Source organism: Canis lupus, chromosome 25, assembly GCF_048164855.1.
Source record: "Canis lupus baileyi chromosome 25, mCanLup2.hap1, whole genome shotgun sequence".
In the NCBI taxonomy this organism is placed as follows: domain Eukaryota; kingdom Metazoa; phylum Chordata; class Mammalia; order Carnivora; family Canidae; genus Canis; species Canis lupus.
In genome coordinates, this window is record NC_132862.1 from 38022365 (window position 1) to 38036475 (window position 14111).

A 14111-nucleotide genomic window follows, 5' to 3' on the forward strand; every position below is an offset into this window, starting at 1 on the left:
AGCATGGAGCCTGCTTCTCCCTCTGCCTATGTCTCTGCCTCTCTCTCTCTCTCTCTGTGTGACTATCATAAAAAAAAAAAAAAAAAAAAACAACAACAACAAAAAACACCACAGTAAAGCTTATTTCATCATAAGACAGTAGATGAAGCTAAAGACTTCATTTATAGAAGGGATACAATGAGAATATGGGCACAGTGGCCTTACTCACAAGCCCCAAATCTCAAAATTCAAAAGAAGTTTCAAAATCTGGTGCCACCCTCCTTCTCTATTTGTCTTCCTTCTTCTATCTGTAGTAAGGCACAGTGGCCTTACTCACAAGCCCTCAAATTTCAAAATTCAAAAGAAGTTCCAAAATCTGGTGCCACCCTCCTTCTCTATTTGTCTTCCTTCTTCTATCTGTCATGCACAGGGTTGTGTAAAAATGTCACAGATTTCCTTACCAAATTCTGTTCTAACATCCAGATCCACTTACATTTTTTTAACATATCCAGTTCCCCCAAACCTGACTCTCGCTGGAGGGTTTGCCTTGCACTATGAGTTGTAAACCTGGAAGATGGGGCTGGCTTCTTCCTTTCCTTTATCTTCCGCTAATAATTGCTCACTAAAATTTACTAAACAGTTGTATTGATGTATAATTGACATACACTAAGCTGTACGGACTTACTCAGCTTTTTAGCTTTGATATAGATGTATACCTAAAGCCATCAACACAGTCAAGACAATGAACATATTACTTGCCCCAAAAAGTTTCATCATAATTATCCCCTATTGTAATTCCTGCTTCCCAATTTACCCCTAAGCAACCACTGCTTCCAGTCACAATGGACTGGTTTGCACTTTCCAGAATTCTGTAGAAGTAGAATCACAAAGTGTGAGTCATTTTTGTGGTAGCATGCATCAGTAGTTCATTCTTCTGCTTGTTAACCCATTCACCAGTTAAAAGACATTGGTTTGTTTCTAGTTTTTGTCTATTATGAATAAAACATTCATATGGCATTCATGAGTAAATCATTAAATGAACATATGTTACCATTTCTCTCTCTCTCCTTTTTAAAGATTTTATTTATTTATTCATGAAAGACTCAGGGAGAGAGAGGCAGAGACATAGGCAGAGAGAGAAGCAGGCTCCATGCAGGGATCCCGATACAGGACTCAATCCTCCCTTCCCAGATCATGCCCTGAGCCAAAGGCAGACACTCAACCATTAAGCCACCCAGGCTTCCCTGTTACTATTTCTCTTAAGTAGAAACTCAAGAGTTTGTTTAATGTTTAAAAAAATAAAGCCTGTCAAACTGTTTTAAAGTGGATAAATTATTCAAATTCCCTTTAAGACTATAGGACAGTCCCATTCCCTCAATATTCTCAACAACATTAGGCATAGCAGTCTCTATAATTTTAGCCATTCAAATAGGTAAATAAGTTGTATCTCATCGTGGATTTCTCAATTTGCATTTCTTTAAGGACTAATGATGCTGAGAATCACTCCGTGTGCTTATTCACCATCATGTACATTCTTTGGTGAAGTGCAAAACTTTTGTTTTTCCTTTAAAATAAGGATGGTTGTTTTCATATTATTGAGTTTTGAGAATTCTTTATAAATTTTGAAAAATTTTGAATATAAGTCCTGTATCAAATACATGATTTGCAAGTATTTTCTCTCTTACTCTATGGCTTGGCTTTCATTCTTTTGTGATTTTGAGGAACAGAATTTTTAAGTTTTGATGCTGTCCAATTTATCAAATTGTTGTTTTATGACTCATGCTTTTATTTATTTATTTATTTTTTATTTATTTATGATAGTCACAGAGAGAGAGAGAGAGAGAGAGGCAGAGACACAGGCAGAGGGAGAAGCAGGCTCCATGCACCGGGAACCCGATGTGGGATTCGATCCCGGGTCTCCAGGATCGAGCCCTGGGCCAAAGGCAGGCGCCAAACCACTGCGCCACCCAGGGATCCCGACTCATGCTTTTAGTATTAGAAAATCTTTGTAGAAAAAAAAAAAAAAAAAAAAGAAAAGAAAATCTTTGTAGAGAGGCATCTAGGTGGCTCAGTGGTTGAGTGTCTGCCTTCAGCTCAGGCATGATCCCAACATCGAGTCCCCCATCAGGCTCCCCATGGGAAGCCTGCTTCTCCCTCTGCCTATGTCTCTGCCTCTCTCTCTGTCTCTCATGAATAAATAAATAAAATCTTAAAAAAAAAAAGAAAGAAAGAAACTCTTTATGGAACCTAAGGTTACAGAGATTTTCTCCTCTATTTTCTTTGAAAAGTTTTGTGGTTTTAGGTCTTCAATTTATGTTTCTGATCCATTCTGAGTTAATTTTTGTATCATATTATGTAAGGATTGAAGTTCATCTTACTTCACTAATTGGGAGCGGAATGAACCAATGATAAAGCAAAGCAAAACCAAAAACAAAGCACCGGGCCCAAGTTGGGCCAGTAGGAAGCTACATGGAAAGAAATGATGAGGACAAAATAAAAAGAAAATCTTTTATCTACAAGTCAGTCCCCAAACAGGCATTCTCATCCCCTCAAAATTCCTAAACCTCAATACTCTAAAAACTTAAAGGGCATAATTACTGAAAAACCTTTAGCATCCTTCCCTAAAAAGGCTTCCAAGAAAAGCACTAGGCTACTGTAATGATTTTGTTAAGTCCTAGAGACCATCTTTCTTTCTTTTTTTTTTTTTTTTACCATCTTTCTTTAAAGGTCACTGGAGAGCTATGATTTTAGAGGGTGGTTAGGTTTCTTCAACCCTATATCCCACCTTCAGAAGTACCTCTTATGGAAAGGACCCCATGTCAGAATAATTGAATCTCTTCCAGCGCCACAAAATAGAGCAAGAAGACCACAAACAAATAAACAAACAAACAAAAAAACAAACCAAAACAAAGCAAAGCAAAGAAAAGAAATCAGACATTCCATTAATAAATGAGGATCTTAGGTTTCACAACCTAAAACTCACATATGCAAAGTGCAAATTTCTGCCATTAGTCTGAGACTTTTCTCACTGATACAGAGCCCTGTCCTATTATGTTTAGAGAAATCATGTACAGGAGGGCAACCACTGCTTCCAGGCAAGTGAGGACCACTGTGAGTTAAGTAGATGGAGGTGTCGTAGGGGACTGGTCACAGAGGAGGGAGGTGGTCCTCATCTTCCTTTCCAAAACCACTGGGGAATGGAGGATATGGGGGTGACTGAGAGAGGTAGGCATGCAGTTTTAACAGCTCACCCAGCTAAAGGGTATAAAGTGCCCAGTTGAGCTGCTGGCCTCCAGACATTAGAACTACATTACACATTGGGGGTGATACACTATCACGAGCTAAAAGCTGACCCAGGGCACATAAAGGTTACTGGCTGGAGAGGGATATGCCAGTTCTCTTCTTTTTTTTAAGGTGACAGTTGGTGCCATTTATTTGCCATGTCTTTCTTAATTTAGGAGTCATGTGCTATAAATTTCCCCTTATGTAGAATTTAATTACACCCTACAAAGTTTGATGTGTTTTCTATGCATTTTTATTTATTCTTAAATATTTTTAAATTCCCTTTTTAAAAAGATTTATTTATTCATTCATTCACTCATTCACGAGAGATACACAGAGAGAGGCAGAGGGAGAAGCAGGCTCCATGCAGGGAGACCGACATGGGACTCGATCCCAAGACTCCAGGATCACGCCCTGGGCTGAAGGCGGCGCTAAACCGCTGAGCCACCCGGGTTGCCCTTAATTCCCTTTTGGTTTCTTCTTTGACCATCGGATTATTAAAAGTGAGCTGTTTAGTTTTCAGGTATTCAAAGTTTTCCAGAGATACTTTTGTTATTGATTTCTAATTTCAGTCCACTGGGTATTTTAAAAAGATTTATTTATTTTAGAGACAGAGAGTGAGATCCAGGGGTGGGGGTGGGGAGAGGGGCAGAGAGAGAGGGATACAAGCAGACTCCCCACTGAGAGGGGGGCCCAATGCAGAGCTCGATCCCAAGTCCCTGAGATCATGACCTTTGCCACAATTAAGAATCGGATACTTAACTGACTGTGCATCCCCCCCCCCTTTTTTTTTAGAGAGAGGGGTGGGGGGAGGATCAGAGGGAGAGGGAGAAAGAGAATCTTAAGCAGTTTCCACATTGGATGCAGGGCTTGATCTCAGGATCTTGAGATTATGCCCTGAGCTGACATCTCAGATGCTAAACTGACTATGCCACCCAGGTGTCCTTCTTATTTTTTAATTACAACATGTCATTTAGGTAATTTAAAAACACAAGCAGGCAAAACTCGTTTTACAAGGCTGCATGTATGCATATTTGAGAATCTTCCTCAAATATATTGGAGTGCTGGTCCATCACAAGGGCTGGGAAGAAAAAAGGGTACAGGCAGCATCCTTTGTCCTTTGTTGAAGGACAAAGGGAAAAAAATGAAAGTGACAAGAAATAACAAATAGAGAGTCATATGTTCAACTTATTGAAAAAGAAGACACTCTTCCTATCCTTGGTATCTTAAAACTAGCAAGTAAGATGAACAATAATTATATAAAGTATGCGTTACAATTTTCAAAGTACAAATTATATGATAGAATAATAATGACAGTAAGTGGTTTTCAAAATTGGAGTATCAAAAAATGTTTTTTTTGTGTGTGTTTTTTTAATTAAGTTATTTTAGAGAGAGAAAGCAAGTTGGGGGAAGGGCAGAGGGAGAGAGTCTCAAGAAGACTCTCTGCTGAGCACAGAGCCCAACTCGGAGCTATATCTCATGACCCTGAGATAATGACCTGAGCCGAAACCAAGGGTCAGACGCTTAGCTGACTGCACCACCCAGGCACCCCAAGATGCTTTGTATTTTACGTTTAATCTCGGAAGCAATATTGAGGATGATTGGAGGCAGGAGTGGTAATAGAAATGAGAGCAAGAGTACAATGCAGTGACTGTAGAATCCTATTTTTTAAATCTACTAAGAGTATAAGAAGAGCCCAATTGAAATAAATAGTAGAGGAATGGAAAGAACAGACCAGTGCAAACTTCAAAAGACAAAAATCTTAGTGAGCAAAAAATTTCTGCTTGCATTAAAGATGAAGAAAAAGGAAGTGCATTTATTCTCCCACCTGAAACAACTGGAAAACGGATAAAATAGGTGAAATGACAATTTTCTTTTTGTTTTTTTAAGATTTTATTTATTTATTCATGGGAGACACAGAGAGAGGCAGAGACATAGGCAGAGGGAGAAGCAGGCTCCCTGCTGGAAGCCCGATGTGGGACTCAATCCCAGGACTGTGGGAGACGCTTAACCACTGAGCCATGCAGGTGTCCCAAAATGACAATTTATTAGACACTGAATATCAGGCAACAAAGGACAGTGATCCATAAAAGATGAGAAACTAACAAGTTAAGTCCCATGATTGCTTTAGTTTACTGCATTGAAAGAGTTTCCACGCCAAGGAATAGGTTTTTATAATATAAAATTCAAATTCTCTAGTCTGGTACATGATGCCCTTCTTCATATAACCCTTGTTTACCTCTGCAACAGTAACAGCATTATCAACAACATTTGTCACAGTAACAGAGAACAGGTATTCTCAAGTGCTATCCGCAAGGGCTGGTGAATGTCTTGTTGAAAAAGAAGACATGTTTCTTATCCTTTGTGTTTTAGAACTAGCAAGTAAGATGACCAATAAATAATTATAAAAAGTATGAGTTGTTATAATCCTCAATGTACAGGTTGCCATGAGTGCACAGTTTCTGGAATAATTCAAGGTTCAAGTTATTTTACCTAGTGAAGTCGTGTTTAACCAAAGACATAAAAGACAGAAGACTAAGAGCTCAGGAAGGACAGTGGCAGAAAGTAGTACACACAAAAGGAACAATGTGTGTAAGAGGTTAGTCGTGTCCAAGGAATGGAAAGAAGCCAGAGTGACCTTTTTCACTGGATTGTAGTGAGTGTCTCCTTGCAAGACTGGAGATGCTTCTTAAACTCCCCCTTCTGGCGCACCACTATTACCAGAGAATGTTTATCCCATCAGGGACCATCGAATTTCCATGTTTTTACATGCCTGTATTGTTTGGTATATGTCTTTTCTTATACTTTAAATATTTTTATCTTTTTTCTTTGGGGGCAAAGTCCTTCTCATTATTTAGGACACAATTTAAGCACCTTCTCACAGAAAAGAGTTTTCTGACTATTCATTTCTGTCTCCCAGTTGATATGACCCTGTTTTTCTTTATTTTTCACTCTGTGCTTTGAATCGCTCTGGATTATTGCTCACGTATGTGTTTCTTTCACTGAATTTGAGTTATTCAGAGCTAAAATTACGTCTTATAAATTTTTATTGCACCATTTGTAGAATCTGTAATGGTCATGGCTAATTTTATTGTTACTCTTCATCTCATTAGAAAAGAGAAAGCAAATGCCTTCTGTAGATGGTCTACACAAAATTATTCATTCAGCTCATTTGATTATGGTAATAGTATTAAAAGTGATGAAACTGATAAAACATTATTTAATTATGTTTTGCTTATTTCACTTTAGTTTTTGACATAACTGCACAGTGATAGTCATTTTTATTTCTAATATATTAGTCCAAAACAAAGTATGGAAATCTAAATATTCATTTCAATAGCAACGGAACATGCATTAGTATTTCCCCTTAATTTTTGTAAATCTGTAGTGTTTCTCAATTTCTTTTGGTTGTTTCATGTCCCAAATTGAAGAAAACATGAGTATGAAAGGGAACCTCAGTTTGTGAATGACTTCCCTTTTTTCGTTGATTGACTCCACCTCCATTATGTAGCCTTTCTGGGGTTTTCTGTTGTGTTTTGCTTTGCTTTGTCTTGTGGAAGTGAGATGATTTTTAGAATTCTTAGTGGTCCTCTTTAGCAGAACACTTCTAAGGAATAATACAAGAAGATTTAGAAATCATTAAAACTCTGGACTGGACAAACTCAGAATGGTCCCACATGGAAACTCTGGATCTGCTGGTAAACATTTCTCATTTATTATACATTTACCTTTTAATGCAGTAAAAAGTTAATAGTCAATGGATCTTATTTAATAGTAATTGGCATCAAGAGAGTAAGGAGTGGAAAATGGTCATTAAGCTTTGGTGGCAGTGACTTGTGTCTGCTGTAGATTCACAATTGAAGATAGGAGATAAAGATTAGATTTGGCATTAGAAAAAAAAAAGAAAGATTAGATATGGCATCAGGTTTGTAAAACTGCTGAGGTGAAGTTAAGGAGCTGAAATGAACTGAATTTTATTGAGTATGACAATAATTCTTAGAAAAGATAGACCATACGGGAAGGAATATTGACTGAAAGTTGATCACGCAGGGGAATTTAAAATAACATCCCTGAGGGCTGAAATCTACTTCATAATTTATATGGATATGTTAAACTCATTTAGCATTTTAAATTTTTTCAAAGCTTTTTAATCTTAAAATTTTTATTTTATTTATTTATTTTTAGAGATTTTATTTATTTATTCATGACAGACACAGAGAGAGAGGCAGAGACACAGGCAGAGGGAGAAGCAGGCTCTATGGGGAGCCTGATGCGGAACTTGATCCTAGGACCCAGGATCATGACCTGAACTGAAGACAGATGCTCAACCACTGAGCCAGTCAGGCATCCCTCAAAGCTTTCTTATGGCAGTATACGTGCCACATGAAAGCACAAGTCCTAAGGCCACACTTTAGTAACTTATACCAAAGTGCATGTTCTTATGTGGCTACCAAAGCATTCTTACTGTTGCGTGAGTGTTGGGTTAAGGTAAGAATAAGAAGAGAGAGTAATGAAAGCTTTAGAGTTTTATGCTATATCTGGGGATAAGATCCAGTATTTTGTTTTTTTTTCAAATATAAACCTTACCACTTCATTCCACCGATGTTCAGCTACTATTTAGCATGCACTGTGCCAGGTACTGGCGAAATAGTGCTGAGCCTGATAGAATCCATTCCCTTGTGAAATTTACCACCTAACTGTCTGGATCCAGTGGGCTTGGAGTCGGGGACCTCAGTAGTTGAATATTGTTTTGGCCTGGAAGGGGGACCTGCCCCTGCTAAGCTTCATGGATGCTTTCTCAATTTTCTAGGTTTTTAGCTCTGCTCTTGAAATTCTTTTCTGTCCCCAATTTGCTCTTAATTCCTCACTGCTGAGTCGCCTCTAACCACAAACATTTCCAGAGCTATTTCACTGAGACTATGTGATCCCAGGTATGTGTGTTTCCCGTCCACCTTGCCATTTAGAAAGAAGAATTCTTTGTCTTCACTCAACTTTCCTTGTTAATCTCAAAACTTTGAAATCATCTGTCTTCTCCAAAGTTGCTTTTGGGGAAGGCAATACTTTTGTTCTTTTTTTGTTTCTTTTTTCACAGACTTTAGAAGATGTTTTGCCCTCTTGTGTCCCTCTGCTGTGGCTGTGGTCTCCATTCTCAGTACCTGTTTGATGACCAATTCTCTTGGTGAGTGCTTGGTCAAACGCAAATAATTCTGAAGGCTCAACAGCATCTGAAAACATGCTTCATGATTTCAAAGGATCAGATATTAAAAGCACAAAATGAGGTCCTAACCATGCAACACCAAAATATGAACTTGAGGCATGGTTTCCTCCAAGATAAAATAAACTTTCACAGGAAAAAAAAAAAGTACATTTGCCTAAATTTGAATAATGCCTACCTAAAACATAGGAAACAAAACAGAGGAAAAAGCTCAGAATTATTGGGATAAAGTGGAATTTTAGGAACAACTTTTAAAAATTCAAATGCCAAATTTTACCTTAAGATGTATTGAGGGAAGCCAGCAATATATCAGAGAGACCACAGTTTCCTGTTGGTTAAAGTAATCAGAGGGTGGGAGCTGAGACATTTGGAGTCTGGGGGGAAGGAGGGACGAGGGATTATTTTATGGTAGGAAAAAATAGGAAAATATCTCCATCTCAACTCCCATTTAATAAAGTAGAAAACTTTCAGCCAGATTTCAACTAGTATTTTAAAAATTCATGGTGTTTTTCGTATATGTGTGTAATGGGTGTTAAATTCCTTAAGACTGGTCTTTTCATCTGCATCATGAACCTTCTTTTTATGGCTCTTAGGAATTTGGAGAAACTTACATCGCTCCTATCTATAAAATTTTGTAATATATTATTTACATAGTAAACTCTATGGAGATTATATAAATCGACTTTATAAAAAAATCTCAGAACTGTGTTACTTAGCTTTACCGATTTTGCATCCTTGCTTCATCTGAAGCCTGTGATGCTGATTTTTGTTCCTACAAAATAGCATTCTCCTCTCGTACCATTAATGAGTCTGGGGATGTTTCTGACATTTAGCTTGGAAAAATAAATAAGTAATCCAAGGAATAATAATCCCCTGCTTGCTCTTTGGATCCTGACCAATTGCTGCCTTCACCTGTTGCTGCAGGGAGAGCAGATAAAGAGATGAGGCTAACGGATGGTGAAGACAATTGCTCCGGGAGAGTGGAAGTGAAAGTCCAGGAGGAGTGGGGAACGGTGTGTAATAATGGCTGGGGCATGGATGAAGTCTCTGTGATTTGCAGGCAGCTGGGATGTCCCACTGCTATCAAAGCCGCTGGATGGGCCAATTCCAGGGCAGGCTCTGGACGAATCTGGATGGATCATGTTTCTTGTCGAGGGAATGAATCTGCTCTCTGGGACTGCAAACATGATGGATGGGGAAAGCACAACTGCAGTCATCAACAGGATGCTGGAGTAACCTGTTCAGGTAGGACTTGCAGAAGTCAAATGCTTTGTGGGGGAAAAAAATATGTAGATGGCCTAAAAACGAAAAGGAGCACTTTTCTGTGAGTTTCCTAGTTCATATATAAAATCACCCAATCTATTGCTAAAAGACCAGACAATGCATGACACATCCCATTAGAAAAAAAAAGGAGATTCTGAATATTGTAGTCCAGGAGTGACCAGCTTCAATTTGAGAGCCAGTAATCCCACCGTCAGTTTCTACTCCCATATAAAAATATCATATCTAAGTCAATTCTTTGTCTTCCTTCTCAGTAACATGCTGCTTTTGTGCATTAACCTTTTTGTCCCTTAACTGATAATCAATTTAATGAATCAAAAAGTAAATATTCCTAGCACTAACCTTTTGCTGCAGGAAGGATGTTTTGCAGAGTAGAATTGCTTTTTTCCAGTGTACAGTGCTGTTCATTTCATTTACATGGTGGTTTGTTCTGGGTTTAAAAAAAAATTATTGGGATCCCTGGGTGGCGCAGCGGTTTGGCGCCTGCCTTTGGCCCAGGGAGCGATCCTGGAGTCCCAGGATCGAATCCCACGTCGGGCTCCCGGTGCATGGAGCCTGCTTCTCCCTCTGCCTGTGTCTCTGCCTCTCTCTCTCTGTGTGTGTGACTATCATAAATAAATTTTAAAAAAGACTATTAAAAATTATTTATTTATTTTATTTTAAAGAGAGTGAGCAAGCAGGGGGAAGGGCAGAAGGAGAGGGAGAGAAAGTAAATAGAATGCTCAAGCAGACTCTCTGCTGAGCACGGAGCTCAACATAGGTTCCATCCCAAGACCCTGAGATCATGACCTGAGCAGAAACCAAGAGTCAAATGCCTAACTGACTGAACCACCCAGGTGCCCCATGGTGGTTTTAATTTAGAAAAAATTTCATGAACTTTATCTCCATTGACCTTACAGTAACTCTGAAAGCTTTGTGTCACACCTTTTTGCTGTAAATCATGAGGTCATAGTTAAGACCCAATTCAGATTCCTGGACTTCCCATTTCTCCTTGTTCCTTTCACTGGCTTTCCTCTTTCTTAGAGGCCATCTCCTCCAAGGAGGAGATTTTAGAAAGGACTAATCTCTCCCCCTGTATTGTGGTGTACTGGGTACAATACAGGCTAGTGTCTAGAAAGATGCGGAACTAAATTCCAGTTCAGCACCTCATGAATGTTATTTTGAGCAAGTTGTTAATTTTTTCTGAACTTCAGGTTCTGAAAACTCAGTGTTTTAATACATTAGAGCTCTTCTTTTTCCTTCTTCCTTCCATCCTCCCCCTTCCAACTCCTCCACTTCCTCCTGCTCCTACTCCTCTTGTTTTTTATTGTTAATCATTACAAGGGGAAGATAGGAATAACAATAGTAACATCTATGTCACACATCTACGGTAAAGTTGAAAATCATAATAAATCTTGCCAGGCTTGGGGGCACCTGAGTGACTCAGTCGATTGAGCATCAGACTTGATTTTGGCTCAGGTCATGATCTCAGGGTGGTGGAATAGAGCCCCAGAGCGAGCGCCATGCCCAGTGGGGAGTCTGCTTGTCCCTCTCCCTCTGCTCCTCCTCCTCCTCCTCTCTCTCTCTCTCTCTTTCAAATACATAAATAAATAAAATCTTGCCAGGCTCTTACTAAAATCATTGCAACCTACAGAGCTCACTGTTTAAGCTAAGACATCAGTGTAACACTTTTAACTCTTGTTTTTTGTTTTTTTCATACTTAAGGATAGAATTAATCAAATTTGTTTTTTGAAATTTATACAGCTAATGCTCCAATTGGTGTATATGTAGCCACTCAAGGACTTCTTAGTTTCATGAGGTTTCAGAGGCTGTATTTTCCCCACCCTGACTGATGCTCAATCCTCAGAGCCTCTGCCTCTTGGGAGATTTTACTATTATCACACACACAGGGACAACACAGTATAATAGTCAGGAGAATAAACACTAGTGTTAGACTGCTTTTTCTTTTCACATCCTGGCTCTATGATTTTCTAGGTGTATGATCCTATGACAATTATGGAAACTGAGAATGCTTATCTGTGGAGTAGGGATAATGGAAAGAATACATAATGCTTAATGTTGTGAAGACTAATAGCATATGTGATACACTCAGAACACCAGACACATACTTAATTGTGAACTATTATTTTTATGGTTATTAATTGTCCAGAATAAAAAATCCTGTTAAGTAGAGGTCTTTGCCTGGTATGTAGAGCTTTTAAAAGTAAATTCCTCTCTCAAAAAAAGAGCCTCTAAACACTTGCTCAAGCATAAGCAGTTCTTGTTTTTCATGTGTCCCCAGATTTCATCCCAAATTTTTTTTCAGATATATTAGTCCTCATAGAAAATCTAGGGAAACATGTATAGAGGGAATTTCCTTTATGAAAAAAGCTGTTCTTTGCTAAAAATTGTACCAGATGCTTTGGAGGTGGGGGGAAGCTTTGATTCAAAGAGGAGATTGGTGAGAAATGAATTCTCTTGATATTTTTTCCTCAATTTTTATTAATTTGGTATAGTACAGGATGCTTTTGCAAACAGTTGTCCATGCTCAGGCATTTTTATTTTTCTCTTTTTATTGTTTTCTAATTTTACACTCAACTTCAGACAATTCTTCATGCTCTGACTGTTTGTGATAAAGAAAGATTAAAATAAAGGTTTTTAATGTTCGGCAAATGACATTTTTTAAATGTTTTTAATGTTTGCCATTTTTGCTACTTTATTGGATGGACTAATTTAATTTTTTCTAGTTTTTTAAAGTAAGTGCTTTGAGACAAATTTGTCAATTTCTACATAAAAGAGTGCTTATTTTGTCTTAATAATGGAAGGAAATAAAACAAAACAGAAAGCAAATTTAATCTGTAAAACATTTTCCTTGGTAAGTAGACATAGATGAAAGCCTTAATTTCTAGCTGGTCTTTAAAAGATGAAAATTCCCCAGTATGTACAGATGGGAAGATTCCAAAATGGGGCATCATTTTTAAGGACAGCATCAAATCTCAAGTGTCCAGAGGAATCTTATTTTTAAAAATCACTTCTGAAAGAATGTCACTTCTGACTTCCGGTCTTTACCCCACTCTAGATGGATCCAGTTTGGAGATGAGGTTGATGAACGGCGGAAACCAGTGTTCTGGCAGAATAGAAGTCAAGTTCCAGGGACAGTGGGGAACAGTGTGTGATGACAACTTCAACATAGATCATGCTTCTGTGGTTTGTAAACAGCTCGAATGTGGAAGTGCTGTCAGTTTCTCTGGTTCAGCTAATTTTGGAGAAGGTTCTGGGCCAATCTGGTTTGATGATCTTGTGTGCAGTGGAAATGAGTCAGCTCTCTGGAACTGCAAGCATGAAGGATGGGGAAAGCATAACTGTGATCACGCTGAGGATGTTGGAGTGATTTGCTTGGGTAAGGACTGATCTGGGTTCATTCGGTGCTTCCTGAGAGGACAAAAGAAAGGGGGAAAGGTTCTTAAAAGCCTGAACTCTTCCCAACATAATGAAGCCTGCTTCCTCAATCACCTAATTGTGACCTAATTTCAGGTTCCCCATCTGATACCTGTGGAGATTTTTCTTTAACTGAAATGAAAATAACTAGGTTAGGGAGTAAGGATGAACAGTGAAATCAAGACCCAAGTCATGAGGATAGAAGGAGGTGTTCAGAGAATAATCCAATCCTCCCTCCTCCCCTATTCCCCCCAGAAAAAGAGAAGAAAAAGAAAAAGAAAAAAAATAGCTTAACTAGCAAGTTGTGCTTTGGGGATGAGTTTTTTCTTTTTTTTAATTTTTTTTTAATTTATTTATGATCATCACACAGAGAGAGAGAGACAGAGACACAGGCAGAGGGAGAAGCAGGCTCCATGCACCGGGAGCCTGATGTGGGACTCAATCCCAGGTCTCCCTGGGCCAAAGGCAGGCGCCAAACCGCTCCGCCACCCAGGGAGGGGATGAGTTTTAAAAACAAATCACAGCCTTTATTAACCTCTATTTGCAGAGTTTAACCTGCCCCTTCCCAAAATATTAGTTCAAATTCACAGAATCAAATGTTAAAAAGTAGTTTGGTTTTCTATTAAAACCTAAATTATGCTAGTGCTATGGTATGAACAGACTCTGTGTCTAGAGACTTTCATGCACCATGCTTGCATAGGGACAGTGGATTTATATGGGAAGGGGCGACACTCCTTTTTTCACTTGAGTTCTTAGTTTGAAGCAGATCCAGCATGTCCTGAATCCCAGAGAGCATTCAGAAAAATAAAATAGAGTAAAAATGTCCCTGTATTCATCAGATATCTTTTTTTTTTCAAATGAAGAAAACTCCATTCAAATTAACTTTAAGGGAAGAGAATATTGACTCAGAAAACTGGGACATCCAGGAGGTACAGTT

The 14111-nt window shown here is 38.5% G+C and overlaps 1 protein-coding gene and 1 long non-coding RNA gene across 4 annotated transcripts in view; one reads left to right on the plus strand and one right to left on the minus strand.

The window, feature by feature from the left end:
- Positions 1-6756: 6756 nt before the first annotated feature.
- CD163 (CD163 molecule) overlaps positions 6757-14111 on the plus strand; it is a 30718-nt gene continuing 23363 nt past the window's right edge. For all 3 annotated transcript variants that reach the window (XM_072799150.1, XM_072799151.1, XM_072799152.1), the window contains exons 1-4: positions 6757-6959; positions 8354-8440; positions 9401-9721; positions 12816-13136. In XM_072799150.1, coding sequence (XP_072655251.1) covers positions 6929-6959; positions 8354-8440; positions 9401-9721; positions 12816-13136 — 760 coding nt within the window. In that variant the 5' untranslated portion in view covers positions 6757-6928. The remainder of the gene's footprint in view (positions 6960-8353; positions 8441-9400; positions 9722-12815; positions 13137-14111) is intronic.
- The window catches only part of LOC140617544 (uncharacterized), a 78670-nt gene continuing 76908 nt past the window's right edge, over positions 12350-14111 (minus strand). Inside the window, exon 4 of the long non-coding RNA XR_012017760.1 lies at positions 12350-13168. This is a non-coding gene — a long non-coding RNA (uncharacterized lncRNA). The remainder of the gene's footprint in view (positions 13169-14111) is intronic.